At 34.2% G+C, this 17,556-nt stretch overlaps 1 protein-coding gene across 8 annotated transcripts in view; it reads left to right on the top strand.

Moving 5' to 3' along the window:
* The first annotated feature begins 1,883 nt into the window (after positions 1–1,883).
* The window catches only part of LOC105221003 (AAC-rich mRNA clone AAC11 protein), a 61,516-nt gene continuing 45,843 nt past the window's right edge, over positions 1,884–17,556 (top strand). For 2 of the 8 annotated variants that reach the window (XM_054229732.1, XM_054229728.1), the window contains exons 1-2: positions 1,884–7,611; positions 9,246–12,571. In XM_054229732.1, the coding sequence (XP_054085707.1) occupies positions 11,383–12,571 (1,189 nt within the window). In that variant the 5' untranslated portion in view covers positions 1,884–7,611; positions 9,246–11,382. The remainder of the gene's footprint in view (positions 7,612–9,245; positions 12,572–17,556) is intronic. The other 6 variants (XM_054229726.1, XM_054229725.1, XM_054229727.1 and 3 more) reach the window with 6 other exon arrangements.

Here is a 17,556-nt window from a genome sequence, read left to right as displayed (position 1 = left end):
GATAAAGCCCTCTTCTAGCATCCCTATTAATAATAATAATTTTATAAGTTCAAAGTATAATTGAATAGCTTTGACCTGCCAGCAGTAAATCCCCAACACATGTCAATACAGCCACGATACTTTACGAAATCACACGGTTAAACCAAACACTTGGATCATCAATTATACACACATCATTGAGGCAATTATAAATTAAAATTCAAAATAATACTTTGTGGTTAATTGTAATGAGCATGGGCTGTCACGTTTACCTGAATGGTCACGTGAGTCGTACATATGTACAAACAAATATTGAAATTTTAAATATCAGAAAAATAAAGAAAAATTGTTTTTGTTTGTGTAAGCTGAGTGGCTGTGAAAATTTGCTATTTTTGGTAGTATATTGCCACCAAAATAGACACAACATTTAATTGGAGTCAAATTAAATACACACATTTACATATAACTGTGTCACATTATCGACAATATACAATGTAGATTTGTATATAAAAAACCCAATTATGTTCACATACAAACAATTGCTACGATTCATATTTCCTATCAGTTGCGGAAAAACGTGAAGACACCGGTAAACATGTATTCAAAAAAAAATCATAATAAAAATAAAAATAAAAAAGAAAACGAATTGGAAATATAATATCACGGTGACAACGCTTCAAGAAAGGCCTGTATACAAGTGTCTAACTGTGTGTTTGCCCCCACTGCGTGTATAATGTAATTAACTGCATTTGATATCTTCGTCGAAGTCGGAATTGAAAATCAACTTGATGAGTTGCTTTGGTTTAATTAATCGAAATATTGAAGAGTGTAATTTATATCCACCTGGAAGCGAAAAAATTATGCGCATTGTCGTAGGTTGGCGTGTTTTCTGAAGCGCCGATACATAAATATAAATATACATGTATATTTTTTTTTTGTGGATTATATCCAATATTACATAATTTTGCTGAAGGTAATTCCATTTTAATCAAAGCATCACTGACCAATCTACTAATATTGCTGATTTACTTGGAGGCTATTCATATATCTTTACATCCAGCAAGATTTGTTTTTGGAAATGAATATCTATCATCTGAATCTGTAAGATGCAAGTTTACTTGATAATATATCACTTGAAGAAGTATTTTAAGAATATGTAATAAAAATTTTAACCTTTTACTTAAGAGATCAACCTATGACAATGAGATTTCAATTACTTCCAATAGAAGAAAACCTCTATTTAATATTGATTCCTATCCTTAATGATTTCGAAAGTTTATATTTTTGAGTCTTATAATACCACCCGCTTCAAAAATAGGTCGAGTTCGTTCCGTTTCAGCAGCATATCGCAAGCGTTGATTCGATCCATAGGTGTTTTTGAGTCAAATCATGTGGCACCCAAACATCAAGCTTTTTTTGTGTATCCAGCCTTCTTCAGATGGTTTAAAATGGTTTTGTGACTAACTCCCATCTCCTGGGTGATGTCACGAGAGGCCGCATGCCGTTCTAACTCGAAGTTTCCCATGATTTGTTCGGTATTCGTCGTGCCAGGCCTTCCGCCGGCTGGCCTATCCATGGTGTAGTTTTCACCCGCTCTGAATCGTCGAAACAATTCCTTCGCCGTTCGAAGTGATAGAGTACCATCCCCCAAAACACCATTAATCTCACGGAACGATTCTCTAGCGGATTTGCCTTTAACGAAGGAAAACTTTAAAATAGCGCGAATTTCGGCGTTAGTGAACTCTACGTTTACACGTTTATAACTGTTGAACGCAATATCCAAACTAATCATGCATAGCGTCGTTTTGTAGATTATGTCAAGACCTTTCAACCTTAGTATTGCTATATACGAGCTCTGTAGCGCTTTAGAGAAGAGAGATATTTGCCAGTCTAATATCTCGAAAAGAGTATAGTGAACCTGATCGGAAGAGCTTTCTACCTGGTATCCACAGCGATCATTAGTACCACTTTCAAGCAGTGGTTGTTATGGACCCTTTTCAGCTTATGTATCACCTTCTATTAGAACATCCAGCCTATGCGAATTTGAACATCAAACATATCGGAGTCGACTTCATTTCTTCTGTTTATATTCGCCACCAAATCTATACCTCTAGATATTAGTTTTAAAATTATAAACTTATTTATAAAGTCGTGTCTTTCAATATATATAATTCATAACGTACCTCGGTATTGAAGTGTTTGTTCCAGAAATATGTATCTTGGAACAACTTGAGTGGAATCTTTGGTGCTAATGTGATCATCGAACTACTTTGGAAGAATTTTCTCTATCCTAAAACACTCGATAAGTTCTTAAGAGTCGCTTATTGACATTAGAGAACCCTATAGACTGTTTATATTTGATGTCACGAGACGATCTGAATTTTTTAGAAACTAAACTCTTATAACCTACTTCGATCTCTGAACTCCTTTTGTTACTTTTTTCTACATTTTGAGGAGTATTGTGCTGCCTTCTGGGAATAATTTTTATTATCATCGCTATTTTGTACATGTTATCAGTCAATCAAAGTCGACATAAGTCTCATTATATGCAAGAAACTATAAATAATATTTTAAAGTATTTTAAAATGCTTCGTGAATTTTCACGATGTCATATGATCGACATACCAACAGACACATACAACAGTCCAGTCAATCAGTCAGCTCTCCATCAATAACATTTCACTCGCATTCTCAAATGCATTACAATGAATTGCAAATTCTCAAAGCACTTCTAGGCGCTCTTTTCTATGCGCCAATACGTCAACTAGCCTGTTATGTACACTACTGATCGCCAACAGTGCAGTGCATTTCGTTGTTGTTTTCGCCTCTAACACCACCTTCTGTGTGCGTGTTCTATTCGCCTTTTCTACCAAACAAGCCAATCACTCACCAACACTGCTATACAATTTACAGTTGCCGCTGTGATTATATTTCTTGACGCTTTAACTGCCGTTACTTCCACTCTCGGCACACAGCTGCTGCCACGTTTGTTCTCACCGCCGCGTCACAGTTGTCGCCGTCGCCCGCACAGCCCGCGGCGTCATCGTCGTTCAGGCTGAGTAGCCGATTGCGGTAGTGCGAGTGTGTGGTGTTCGTAGGTAAGTTCGTTTGTTGTTGACAGTGTGACTAGTGGAGGAGGTGTGCTGAGTGTGTCGTTTACACGTGCTTAGAACGACTGGCGCTCCCAGACAATGGGCTTTAGGTCACAGCGAAATCCACGTGACTTGCTGCGTCGACAGCGCTGTGACGAGCTTTTTTACTACAACAACGTCGCTGTGCGCTGTCAACGCCAGCGCTGCATTAGCTCATTGCCATCGCATTGCATTGCCGCGGCGCGTAGGTGAGTCGTGAGTTTATGAAGTTGTCTCTCTTCCTCAAAGCTTTCGACGCAGTTGCGACGTTTATTATTGTTATTTGTTTGGCTTTATGCTGCTTGTTGCATTCTGTAATTTCATGTTATTTATGCGTTTTTTTCACACACTTTTCTTATTGTTGTTATTGCTTGTTGTTGTCAATTAGCCGCCACTGCTGCAGTTTTGTTGCTGTTGTTTTTGTTTTTGTTTTGATCAAAAATCGAAAAATGCACATTGTCGTCATCGACTTTGCCGCAATGGACTGACTGATTCGGCTATTTCCATCTCACATGTGGTGGACACGGATCCGGCTTTGATGGCCGCTGTAGCTCACGTTTGAAATGTGAGAATCGCGGAAAGAATGCCGTTAAATACCGTAAGCGTTGCTTTCGTGCGTTTCGTTTTTTCGTGGAATATTCCTTCGCTTTTTTGATGAGCTTGTAAATGTGTTGAAAGAAAACAATTTTTTATGCGGCCAACAATTTATTCACGTTGCAAGCTTTAAAGCCGATCGCACGTCAGCGCTTCTCGAATTCTTCGGTATCACTCGGTCGACAGCGGACAGCTATTTTCGCATTTGTTTATTGCCTTTATTTGTGCAAATGTACTTCTAATGTGTGATACGTCAGCGCGCATACATTGAAAGTCCGTTTCTCACACATAATCGGTGGGAAAAGTTAAAAATAATGTTCCAATTTTATTTTTAGTCTGATATTACAGTTTTGCTTCGCGGCCGTCACTTTCCCTGAGTGCTTTAGATGTTGGGAACATAATGAAAGTAAACATTTGGTGGGAGTTTAGCGTTTTGTTTGGAAAAGTATTACATTAGATACATTGTTTTTGTTGTTTAATTAAATTGGTTATATGAGTAACCACGCATAATAAAGAATGGTTATACATTCAGTTTATACATTGATTATTAATAGAAACTTAATTGTATCTCTATTAATAGTTTAACGAATTATTTTCCTTTCAGCATTTTATAATTCCTAATGTCAAGCAAATCTTGTGTTGAAACATTGATCTAATCATGGACTAACTATCTGCTTGGTCCTCTTTTCTGCTTATATCTGGATTAAAAGTTACTTAGTTAAGATCTCTAGACTTAATGCATATAGAAAGTGCAGATTTCGGAACATCTGTGGTAAATCCACTATCTATAATAATTTTCTGATTTTCTCTTACTATAAGGTTATTTCATTAAATGATTTACTTTTGCAAGCTGAAAATGTTAATTAAGTTTGCAAAAGTCACTGAAACGTGTTCTGACTCCATTTTTCTCAAAAAACACCTGAATCGTTCCGTAAGCAGTTTCGGAGGGTCTTCTTGACTCGTATAAAAATAATTATAGGGACAAACTGCAGCTTTCAATATTTTAATTCTATGACTTCACAAACAACAAAATCGTTCAGAATGCCTATGAAATAAGTTCATCGTTCTTAAGCAACAATAAAACTGTCACTTTTTAATAAGTTATTGGTTTTCGACATTGACGTGCCACTTTTTCGATATCGATGTTGCTCTCAAGCCTAAAAAAATACCTTTAGAGTTTGTTTCGTACTGATGGCTTGAAAATAATCAAGATGAAAAGAGCTCTCATCACTCACCCAAATATTTTTATAACTGAAAAATAATATTCTTGATTTTTAAACAAATAATAAACTTATTTTATTGCTGCCTCAAGTTCTATTTCGAATCACGAGTACTATTTTCTTACACACGGAATTTTAGATATTAATTATATGGATTATAGCCCAGAAACAATACGTTGAAATTGTTGATTACATTTATCAAAATTTTGGTTGTAAATTGTTTAAGATAAGTTGGATACGGTACGATACACGCAACGATTTAAAATATACAAAAAAGTTCAGGATTTCGAAACTAGTTTTCTTTTTGTATACATATCATCGAGCTGAATGGTGTTAAAACAACTCAAATGCGAGATATATATTCCAGTGTTCTGAAGAAAAAAGTTCACTCTTAAATATGAATATGAAATATCTATGTATTTAGCTCAATATTGAATCTAAAAGCTTTTTTTGTTGTTAACGAAAATTGGTCGTGGCATCGCCCACTTATGGGTCAAAAACCATATCTCAGGAAGTACTCAGACAGACAGATTTCAATGAAATTCGGTATATAATTTATTTATTGACACCCTGATGACACGTGTGAAAAATGAACGAAATCGGTTCACACCCACGATAACTTCCCATAAAACTCATTTTTGAATTTCATATTTTAACTTTATAAGATACACATAAGGAACGAAATAAATGTTTACATAAATGCTGTATATTATCCGTGGCATCACTTGTGAAAAAATTGTCGAAATCGGACTATAACTTTTCAATGCCATCCGGGGCATCGAATATAAAAAATATCGGTAAATCTCTCAGATATCTCAATTTAATTTAGAGGATATCTTTTTCTTCCAATAGTGTGTCTCTGTATCAGAAATGGTTAAAATCAGGTCACAACTTCCCCTAGCTTTCATATAGCTAATTATAGGATTTTCAAAAATACGATGGACGTAATAGCTTATAAATGGGTTAATATGTGAAATATCTTAGCCAAATTAAATTAGTATATAACTTAGATATAATGTATGTTGGTGATGACAATGAGTTTAATCGGTTCAGGAATTACCTCAGCACTTACATAGCATAAATTGCTGGAGTATAAAGTGTTCGGTTGCACCCGAACTTAACTTTTCCTTACTTGTTAAAATATAATGGCAAACCCTTATCTTTACAATAAAGGTAAATTCTTGGATAAAACATTAACTTGTATGGATTTTATGTCTTCTTGAAACCCACCGATCTAAATAACACTCCGTTATTTCACTAGCCTTTTAAGGTTTTGAATAAAGGTAACGAATCATTTTGCAACTTAAGCTTCCGAAATACTTAAGACATTCGATTTTATTAATACCTCGAATTTGTTTATAACTGTATAACATTTCATTTTCAATAACTATACCACGATTGTTTGAGTTCTAAGCTGAATTTTTCAGAACAGCTCATATCAGTTGCAAGTTCCTCAATCAAATTTAGTTGATATCAATTAATATTCCTAAAACACAAATTTTCTGACCGACATCAACTGATTGCTCCTCGTTTCAGTGATTTGTGTGCGCATGAACACAACGAGTGACCAGTGATAACGCCTGCCACACGACAAATCCAAAGTCTCCCAAAGCATACACACACATACACACACACATAAAGTACATCTGTATTCATATATGTATTAAGGCATGCATTGAAGCAACCCCTAAATGTGCAAAACCGTTTATGGACAGCCTCTTTTGCATATTGTTTGTTGTACTTTGCACGGTTGTGCCTTTATTTCAGGTTATGCTATGCTATGTATGGGTTATGCGTTGCTATGCACTTGCCGTCTCTCCAATGTACTAATATACAATATGTAGTAGCTTATTAGAGCGATAGAGTGACTGTTAGTAAATTATTCCAAATCAACAGTGTGTCAAAGAAATATACAAACACACACATTTACATATGTACAACTGCACTTTCGTATGCATTATAATGCAATGAGCGCTTTGCTTTTGCCGCTGCATTCATACCAATATACCCCTCGTAGAAACATATGCATAGAACACCCCTCAACACCCCACCACACCGTCGCCTAGCTACCCCTTTATAGGGCTCATTGATTCTTTTTTGTTTTTTTTTTTTTTTTGCATTTTCTTCGATTCTTATTTGTTTGTTGGAGCAAAGTGGCGCTCACGTTGTACGGCCGCATGCGAGCTGGTAGCACCGCTGCTGGTAGCGCTGCTACTGATGACTTCCTGCGCAGCGCTGCGCTGCTTTGGCGCTCCAGTGCTCCAGCGCGTTGTTCTACTCTGCTGCTCGGCGACTGATTTGGCTGCTTGCCGTCGACGTCCGCTGCTCGCTGCTCGCTGCTCTGCGTCAGGCTGCCAGCCCGCCTGGGTGGCTACGTTGTGCCAGTGCTGGTGCTAAGGCCGGCATTTGGTCGTTTCGCGTTCACTTTGACGTATTGACGTACGGTAGTTTGGCCGTTTAGCGGAAAATTACAACGCGGAAAATACAATAAACTTTGGCTTGACAAATATTCAAGTGCCGTCGCCAATTACGAACGGCGCAAAGTATTGAGGCGCTCGAAAATAAACGTTCTCGAAACAAACCATAGTGTGTGTGCGTGTTTGTGTTTGCACTGTTTTGAAATCTCAAAACTCGCCTAGAAGTTGGTGGCTTGACTAAGCAACTGGTCAGCGGTGGAAACGTTTTATGTAAAATATGAAATCTATCATTTAGAAAAGAAAGCAAGCAAGAATTGCATACATGTGAATATCGCCAACGAATGAAATTCAGTGGAAATGTAATTGTGTATTGTGCAAAAGAGAATGATTCCCGGAATTTGTTTGAAATAAATTGTAATCTTGGGAAAGAAGTGTTTGTGATTTTCGTGCGAATTTCGCAAAACTGTGAAATACGTTTTGATTAACAGAAATCATAATAAGTGGCTTTGATTAGCCGCTTGGCAGTGGAATGTATGATTATTTATAAAAACAAAAAATGAAAAAAAAAAAATTGAAAAATTTATAACAAAACGATAAAGTGCTCAAATCACAAATCGCTTGCAATATGCTGCACATTTATATTGAATTTTTCGTTTGGAAAGTGATATTTATAATTATTTATTAAAAACTGAATTTTAAGAAAAAAAAATTTTGAAGATCAAATTTTTCAGTAAATAAAATAAAAAAAATAATACCAATCCAAAAATTGTATATTGAAATTAAAAAAAAAGTTTAAAAAAAATTCGAAATTATACCCAAAGTGAAAATTAAAAAAAATCGAATAATTCGAATGAATTCGAATAAATAATCGAATACTAAAAAAATTATTTTTACGGCAAACCGTTATTAAAGTTTTGTTTACATATATAAATTGTCTATGAAAAAGAATATCTGAGCGAAGAAATTGAAAAATATCTTTAAAAAAAAAATTTAAAAATTTAAATTTTTTGTTTAAAAATTTAATTTTTTTGTTTACAAATTTTAAAATCAAATTTCGTTCGAAAATCAATTATTTTGAATTAAATTGAGATTTGTTTTGTACTTTTTGAAATTCTAAATCATAAAATGTGTTTGTGAACGAAATTAGAAATTTCGAAAATAGTGTTCGAAAATCAATTATTTCAAACTTTTGATTTGTAAGATTAGAGAACTTTAAAAGAGGAAAAGAGCGTTAAAAGTGAAGCTTAGTAAAATTATCGAAGATTATATTCGAAAATAAATTATTTAAAAAAAAACTCTTTAAAATGATATATTATTTCGAAAACAAAAAAGTGCTAGTTGCAGTGTAGATGAAAATTCTAATAAAAACAAAGATGAAATGAACACTCCAATATTTCGGAAATAGTATTCGAAATTAAGTTATTTCATATTTGTAGTTCGAAAAGTTAAAAAAAAAATATTTTCAAAGCGTAACATACTACTTTCAACTCTCGATAGAGTAGCAAAAATATAAAAATTCAATAAAGCATAAAATTCGAAATTTCGAAGTTCGTATTCGAAAATAATTACTTTAAATAAGCTATTTGAAAAAAAATGTATAATTTCGAAAACAGAAAAGTGTTTTTGTAGTGTAGATAAAAATACTAAAAAAAAAAACAACAATAAAATGAACACTCCAATATATAGGAAATAGTATACGAAGTCAAATTATTTCCTATTTGTAGTTCGAAAAATTAAAAAAAAAAATATTTTCAAAGCGTAACATACTATTTCCAACTCTCGATAGAGCAGCAAAAATATCAAATTTAATAATGCGTAAAATTCGAAATTTCGAAAGTCGTATTCGAAAATAATTATTTTATAAAAGCAATTTGAAAAAAAAATGCATAATTTCGAAAACACAGAATACTATTTTCAACACTACGTAACTACATAAAATGATAATAATAATAATAATAACAAAAACAAAAGCAAATTGAAAACTTGAAACTTAAATTGACAAACAAACGACGATCGGTTGATCTCATTCTCTTCTTCATCTATTTGACACTAGTATAACGTAAAGCTAAAGAAAAACTGCAAAGCTTTACTTAAATTGCCAGCGCTGGAACGACACAACTTCATTTATAGAGAATTGAGTGCAATTAGTTAATTTGCATATCATCCACCTCTTAAGTTACGGATCGTATTTGGAAAAAGTTTTTGCTATGCTTTGTTTTATGTTAAAAACCTTAAGATCGTGCTTCTAAGCATATATACATACATACTGACATACATACAAACAAAAATCATTAAACTAATACAAGGAATCTTATCGTACTGGTTGGTTTGTCTGAATCACCGCATCTTTGGGAACTCTCATTACACATCAGCCCAGCCACTTAAAACATCCGGAAAATATCGGAAAAATATACATTCATAGCAAATATAAATCATTTCATCATGAAAGTAAAGAAAGTCATTCGGAATTAGTAAACACCGTTGAGAAAAAGACGCAGCTGCAACGTGACCGCAACTGCGACGATTTTTTTTCGCGTTTTTTTTTTTTTGTTTTTGCATGATGCCTACTCACTTGTTGATCATTTTAAATAGATATACACGCTCGTATAGGCAGCATTTTATGTTGGTTTACCAACAATAATTGTTTTTGCTTTTAACGTGATTTACTGTTGGCTGCGGTTTTTATTGTTTTTGTTACTTGTAAAACGAATCATCATTTTTTTTATAGATTCAAGAGTCTGCTTACTATACTATATATATATTTAAAAAGAAATCAATCAGAACACCCCACATTGAGTTGCACGCGACCTAGTGGAAGTGAACCTTTTCTTAGAAAAACCCACATACGGTTCTAATTTTCATCGAAATTTGTTGTTGATAACAAAGATCACTACAGAGTTACAAACAATACTGATTTCTCTCGATCAATTTGTGCGCTTTATTTGTTTTGCATTTTTTAATGATTTTACAAACATTTTTCATAGTGTTGCCAGATTTTTCAATCAAAATTAGAGTGTTTTTGTCGAGATTTTGAAAACCTTTGTTTTGACTTTTCTGGAAAGATGCGAGAGCCTCAAAACCCGTTAGTTTAATTTTTAAACTTCGAGAGCTTTTTAAAAGCTCTTTACTAATTACAATAGAAAATTGCACACATTACTATTTCTGAGTGTTATATAGTATAACTATTTAGGAAAAAAGCTTTCTATATCAAATTTATAAATGAATTACAGTATAACTGACTAAATATAATGAAAATGCTTTATTTAAAAATGTCAAAGCATAAGTTCCACCATTTTCCTTCAAAAGTTGCGGTTAGGTTCGAAAGCAATCATTATAAGTTCATTAACAACTTTTTTTCCATAATTTTCTTCAAAAATATTTCATACGGGTATAAATGTTCGACATAATTGACCAAAGTAGTAAAAGCATTTCGCACATCGCATTCTTTATATAAACTACGCCTGCGGGTAGGCTACATAAAATCACTGCATACTCATCCACTTCTAACAGAACCAAATATCAGTGCTTTTTATTTCATTATACAATCGAATTTCATGGCTTGTGGAACAGTTTAATTATGTGACAACACCAACAGTCACATTTAATACAATTTACTAATGTATGAACCAAAATTTTAGCACACGCTTCCAGATGTGACCTCTAAGGTAAAACAGCCAATTTAAAAAGCATTTAACCAAATAAAAAGTGCCCAAAATAACTCAAAAACCAAATAAAGCCAAAAACAAAACAAACAAAATCTAAGTCAATTTGCGTACACACGCCCAACAAATTGACCGTGAAAAATGTGCGAGTCGCGTAGGCGTATACGCAACCTCAACTTTGGTTTACAATTACAAGTGCGTGCGCGTCTTATTGACGCTCTAATAGTTTGCAACACTTAAACGCTGTTTGTGAACAGCATTAACAACAACAACAACAGCAACAGCTATAACAACAACAACTTGTGCAGTGTTTTTTACCATTTTAGAGAACCGTTAAGTACACCGTCGCCAACGGTTGCGCACAACAACCACAGCCAGCATGTCGTCACAGACGAGTACTTGCAACAGCTTCTTCCAGGAGCATGCGAACAGCGCGCTGAATCAATATTTCCAGCAATTGAATTCGAATGCGGCCGCTGCAGCCGTCGCTGGCATGAGCAGCAGCAACAATAGTGATAGCAGCGCCAATGAGGGTGGCAGCAGCATGACCAGTTCATCGTTGGAGGGCAATCGGAGCAGTGTGAGTAGCATTGATTCGTCGAAATCGGTGAATAGTAATGGCAGTGGCAGCGCTGCGGCACAATGGAATAGTATGCAACAACAGCAACAGGCGCAGCAACAACAACAGCAGGCGCAACAACAGCAGCAAGCGCAGCAACAACAGCAGGCGCAGCAACAGCAAGCGCAACAACAACAGGCGCAACATCAGCAGCAGCAGCAGCAACATCATCATCAGCAACAACAACAACAGCATATGCATCATAACCAGCAACAGCAACATAACTCACATCAGCAGCAGCAGCAAGCGCAACAGCAACAGCAACAACATAATCATCATCAGCATCAGCAACCACAACAGCATTCACAGCAGCAGCAGCAACAACCACACTCACAGCAGACGCATCACCAGCATCATCATCAGCAACAACAGCAGCACCAACAACAGCAGCAGCAACAGCAACAACAACAACACTCCCACCAACAACAACATCAGCATTCCGCCGTGGCCGCCGCCCATAATCAATTGTCCGCACTTAGCCAAACACTCACACAAAATTTGGCCGCCGCCGCTGCCGCATCCAACGCCTCGGCCAACACCAATCCACACTCGATCTTCGGCTCCGGCAATTTCCATTACAAAACCAACAATTCATGGACAATACCCACCTTATCTTGCTACCAGCGTCTCTACAATGAAAACCAGCAGCATTATCACCGCCAATTTGGCAACAACGGTGGCGGTGGTGGTGGCAGTGTTGGTTCCAGCAACAGTGGTAGTGTTGGCGCCGGCGGTAATTCCTCCGATTCTCAAGCACTTACACAAGTCTCAGGCGGCGGTGGTGGCGCTGGCGGTGGCAACGGACTGAACAGCTGTAATGCCAATGCTGCTGCTGCAGCCTCCGTGCAACATGTTGCCAACGCTGTGGCGGCCGCTGTTATGGCCAACGAGCAGCATCAGAGTCATTTGAACAGTTTGAAGGCGCGCTTTCAGACACCAGGCAATGCAGGTAAAGTCGGGAGGGGAGTTGAATTTCATTTTATTTACCAAAAATTGTTTTGTTGCGGTTGAATTGATCTGCTAATATTAATTATAATACCGAAATTGCTCTTCCGATATACACTAACTCTCTGCTACTCTCAGAGCGTATAATTATATCAGGTGATCATTAGATTCTTTCCAATCTCGCATTTCCAATCTCAATTACTGCATTCTCACGCTGTCTACGTCAACTGCGCTGTCTCAGTCGATGTCTCAGTTGCCTGCGCTGCAAGCGTTTGCATTTTAATTAATCAGCCGTTACTCACCTTTTTCCCCACGTGATCTGTATTTGATAGTGCATTTGCGTTTGCACGTACACTCACTTACATTTAAATATATATATTTACATATGTCTATATGTTTGTATGTATGTATAGTTATTAATAATTACCCACGAATAAACATACAAATATCACTTGACTAGCTAGCGCTCTTTTGCTGCTACAGCTAATTTCTATGCTAACTCTGCATATTCACTATGCACTCGCAGTTGCGTAAAGAGCGGCATTATGACGTAAAGGTAGCATATAGCCATATCTACATACATAGATACATACATACATGCATATGTCTATTAATACCTGTATCTATATCTACTCTCCAATGCATTGATAATGACCGCAACACCTTGGCATTCAACTAGTTTTGCAAATTGTGTTCGATGAGTAACTGTACACTTCAATTTTTCTAATGTATTTGATATAGTTTTATTTAAAACAGTAATTGATGACGATTCATTTAAATCTATTTATATATATCTATAGCTATTTTACATTATTTTCCATAACTTTTATCGTTTCTCAATGCTCAATTGCCAATGAGAAGCAAGCTTCGATTATCGCTTATAATTAAAATTAGTAAAAATTACTGTTCCTTTGAAAAATACTATATACCAGAATAGATCGTTTGAGAGACTCCATTCGATGATAACTTTATATGAGTACAGTTGAACTTCCATAATTCGAAGTTTTCCATAACTCGAACTCTCGAATTGACAATAGAAGTCAAATTTGTGGATTTTGGTGATTAAGGTTAGGGAACTGTATATTGTGCGGTCGGTTCCCAAACCCTATAACTAGTCTTGATTTGTTCAACTTTAACTCTTAAAATAATTCATTCAGATATTATGAAAAAATTATTTCGAGAAACCAAAGAAAATTCCTAAATAAAATGTCAGAAAATGTAGAGTTTTTAAGAATCTGGGAGGGATCAGAAATGATTCGGATTAAAAGTTAGATTAGAGGTGCCATATGATAACGCCATATCCATCACCAGAACCATTGTCAGAACCGTAAAAATATTTACTATATTCGATTTTTAGAATTAATATTAATCAAAGCTACTGATCTATCACTATCGATTGAAAAAGTGGCTATAGCCAACAATCGATTGTTTGTCACATCTAGTCTAGAATTTATAAAATTTTTAAACGAAATTATTTAGTGGTCCCCCTAAGTACATATAGGATTCTTGGTCTTTACGTTTCATCATATATCTATTTGAAGGTAGTTTAAGAGATTTCTGAGAAATTATTCATAACAACCTTTCGAAATTTTGTAAATTAGAATGTGAATCTATTGTTATCGAGCGCAACGTTATAATTTCGGATCTCTTCTTTTTTCGATCATTTTCAGTTTTCTAACAAATATACATATTTCTCTAGTTTATTCTAACATTTAGTATGTAGTATTCTTAAGCTGAATTTATTTTCTAGTATTTCTTCAAATCTATGAAATGATTTTAAAATAATCTATAGAGACAATGCGTTCTTATACTCATAGATACAAGACAGATACTACAATATATTGAGAGTTTCCATATATATATATATTTGGCATAGACACCGCTTACGTTATTATAGGCGAAATTTTACATTGCGTAGGTTTTTTTATGTGATGAGTCCCAAAACCTACGCAGAACCTCAAAAGCGAGCTTCGCCTTATCGCTTTAGCTCACCTTCAAACAGATTTCTAACCAGAGGATACTTGGTCTAACACCGGAAGTCGAGAGCTTCTGCGTTCCTGGCCACTCCCACTTGAATGGCAGTCAGAAACTTTCCTCGTACTGATTTCGTTTCATGATACCACACTCAGCATTGGATTTTTATTTTATAATCTTTAGTATTTAATTTTTGAAGGCAGAATCTTTTTCGAAATTCTAATGTTCTTATATTCAACGCTATCGAAATTGTTTAATGTTTTACAACAAAAAAGATATTTGTAAAAGTTATTCCGCAAATTCCATGTGGTTAAGAAAAGAGTCGAACAGTCCTAAAATAAGAAATAATGAAAGTATTATTGCTAGCCATACCCTATATAAAAATGTTATATTTCATACCTTGGTTAATTGCGGAAATAATTATGATGTGACTACAAATTTTTTACTTCCGTAAAATTCAATAACTCTGAATCAATTAACAGCAATAATTAACAAATATGGAAGACACTCGCTTTACATTTTTGCGAAGTGCATTTACAGTTTTTTCAACTAATTAATATTTATTTAGAATATTTTTTATTTTCTATGTATGTAAGTGCTTGTGATATACTTACTAAAGTGCTTCTGTTAAATGAAATGGTTCAATGATTAGTCGAATAGAGCAAGAAGCGGAACGTTTCTACAGATTCGTCACATTTAATGCAAAATCCGTCATGGCAGGATTTGGTCATTTGCAATTGTCGTAAAAATATGGCAAAAAAAAAACCGAAAAAGAAGTCGTTAAAAGGCTGGAAGTCAATGAATGACTATAATGAATTGAAAATTCAGGTGTATGAATATGGTTTTTAGTAGTCTATATACTTGTAATGACGGCGTAGCATTACTAAAGAAATTTTAAGGAAGTGAGTAAATAAACTTGGTTGCAGTTAAATCATTGCCCTTTGGGCGCTCGCAATTCATTAACATTTCCGCAAAAAATAAAAAAATAGCAATTATAAAAGTCGAATACTATTGTATATCAATATACATACTTACATATGTATATATGTATATGAGAGCTTTCATTCTCAATTGGACTTGCAAATGCATATTTTGAGACTGTTGGGATTTTAATATGAAAAACTGTGAATGAACTTTATGAAAGAATATTTTTAGGAAAATCTAAATAAATTCAGTTTTTATATATTATTTAATGTAAATATTAAGTATAATTAAATTGTTGAAATTCAAATTAATTTCGAGGCTAATAAAGGTCTTCGAAAATTCTTGTTTCTTTGAAAATTCTAGCTAAATTTTAAAACGAGTTTTTTCGTTCTAATAAATAAGTTGTTTTAATCATTGTGAGTTCCTCATGAAACTCTTTAATTATTATTTTTTTAATTTTTTCGGAACCAGCAACTCTTCATATGAAAGTTAGTGGCTCACTAAACATGAGCCTATTGCTTTATATGTCTTTATATGCCAAAATTTTTTGTTATTGTCAGTGCTTGTTTTAAATTTTTTGTTGCCTTTTGTGCACGATTTTGTCACTGCAAATGCATTTTGGCAAAAGCGCGCGAATGCATTGACCGGCAAATGCTCGCCGAGCCACCTGAGCTAACAAAATGACCAAGGCGAGCAAAAAAAAAATCAAAAGCATGACGAACAGCATATGAGCATTCGCAGCAGAACTGAAGGGACTGTATAGGCTATCGATGGCTTTTGCTTGACCATATATTGGTATATTCTATTGAGATTTGTTTTTTTTTTGTAATTTTGCTTGGCATAATTTGGCATTTGCTGCTGTTTAGGCTTCCCGCGGTTGATGTATTAAAATGCATCAATATGATTAGTTACTTTTCAAATTGAAATTCGACCACAAAACAAGCTTCTATAGCTTTGTGGAACTGCTGATGTGCCATTGACAGTTTTAGTTATGCGCTTATTGAAAATTTCACTACTAACTGTTTATGAGTCTGTGTGTGTGCAGCTTTTTAGTTATTAATAGAATTTATCAATAATAACCTCTCGTCAATAAGATTGAAATTTAATACGAATAAATAAAGAAATATTTATAAGCAAGCCTCATATGTAAATTAATTTGTTTGCTTTCAGTGACAGGTTATTTATCATTAGCTTTCAAGTTATTCATAGCATTTTCGAACTGCGTTATGCATTATGTCAATTGTCAATAGTCTAAATATAAGTATTGTAACTGTTCTATATCTATAGGAGCATGTAGACTATTTGCAGATATTTTTTATTGAAATATTATTGGATAAAATAAATTTTTTGTACTTATAAACCAGAGAAACCATATATCTCAAAAATCTTTAAAAATTGAAATCGGAGATGCCAATTTGTTAGCTATTAAATACTATTATTATACTATTACTACTATTTATATATATTCACAAAGTATAAAGTTTATATTAATAATCGTTTTTATTTTAAAATTAACAACTTTTTGAAGAAATAGGTGTTTTTAAATAGTTTATTAAAAAATGTTGGGTTGCCAGCGTAGTATATTAGAATTGCAATTTATCAATCAAATTCTCTCTCTTTTTTTTATTAGATTATTAACTATTTGAAGAGATTTCTTTTAAGATTTATTCAAATCTGCTTTGAAAAAAAAAAAAAATGTGATAGCAGGGTTGCCATCTGCATAATTGATTAAAATAAATACACAATAAATATACGGAAAAATCATTGGAAAAGATAGTCATGAAAATTCAAAATTATCACATTTATTAAACAGGGATGCCACTGAGCTCTGAGTGTTTTAAGTTAAAAAATCTCTATTCCATTGAAAAAATTGTTCTTTTGACTGTAAAACTGTGTATAAAGCAATCGATGTCATGTTAAGACTATTATTAAATGAGTTCCCCTAAACAAATAAAATAGGGTAACCAACTTTGTAAAATATATTAAATTATATACTCTTATTTAAGTCGTAGTAGTCGTATTTTGGGGATGTAGTCCCCAAAATATATTTGGATATCTTCAAAATTTAACATTTTCATACAATATTTGTAG

Source organism: Zeugodacus cucurbitae, chromosome 4, assembly GCF_028554725.1.
Source record: "Zeugodacus cucurbitae isolate PBARC_wt_2022May chromosome 4, idZeuCucr1.2, whole genome shotgun sequence".
Taxonomy (NCBI): Eukaryota; Metazoa; Arthropoda; class Insecta; order Diptera; family Tephritidae; genus Zeugodacus; species Zeugodacus cucurbitae.
Note: the sequence above shows the minus strand (reverse complement) of the source record. Positions and strands in the feature narration are given on the sequence as shown.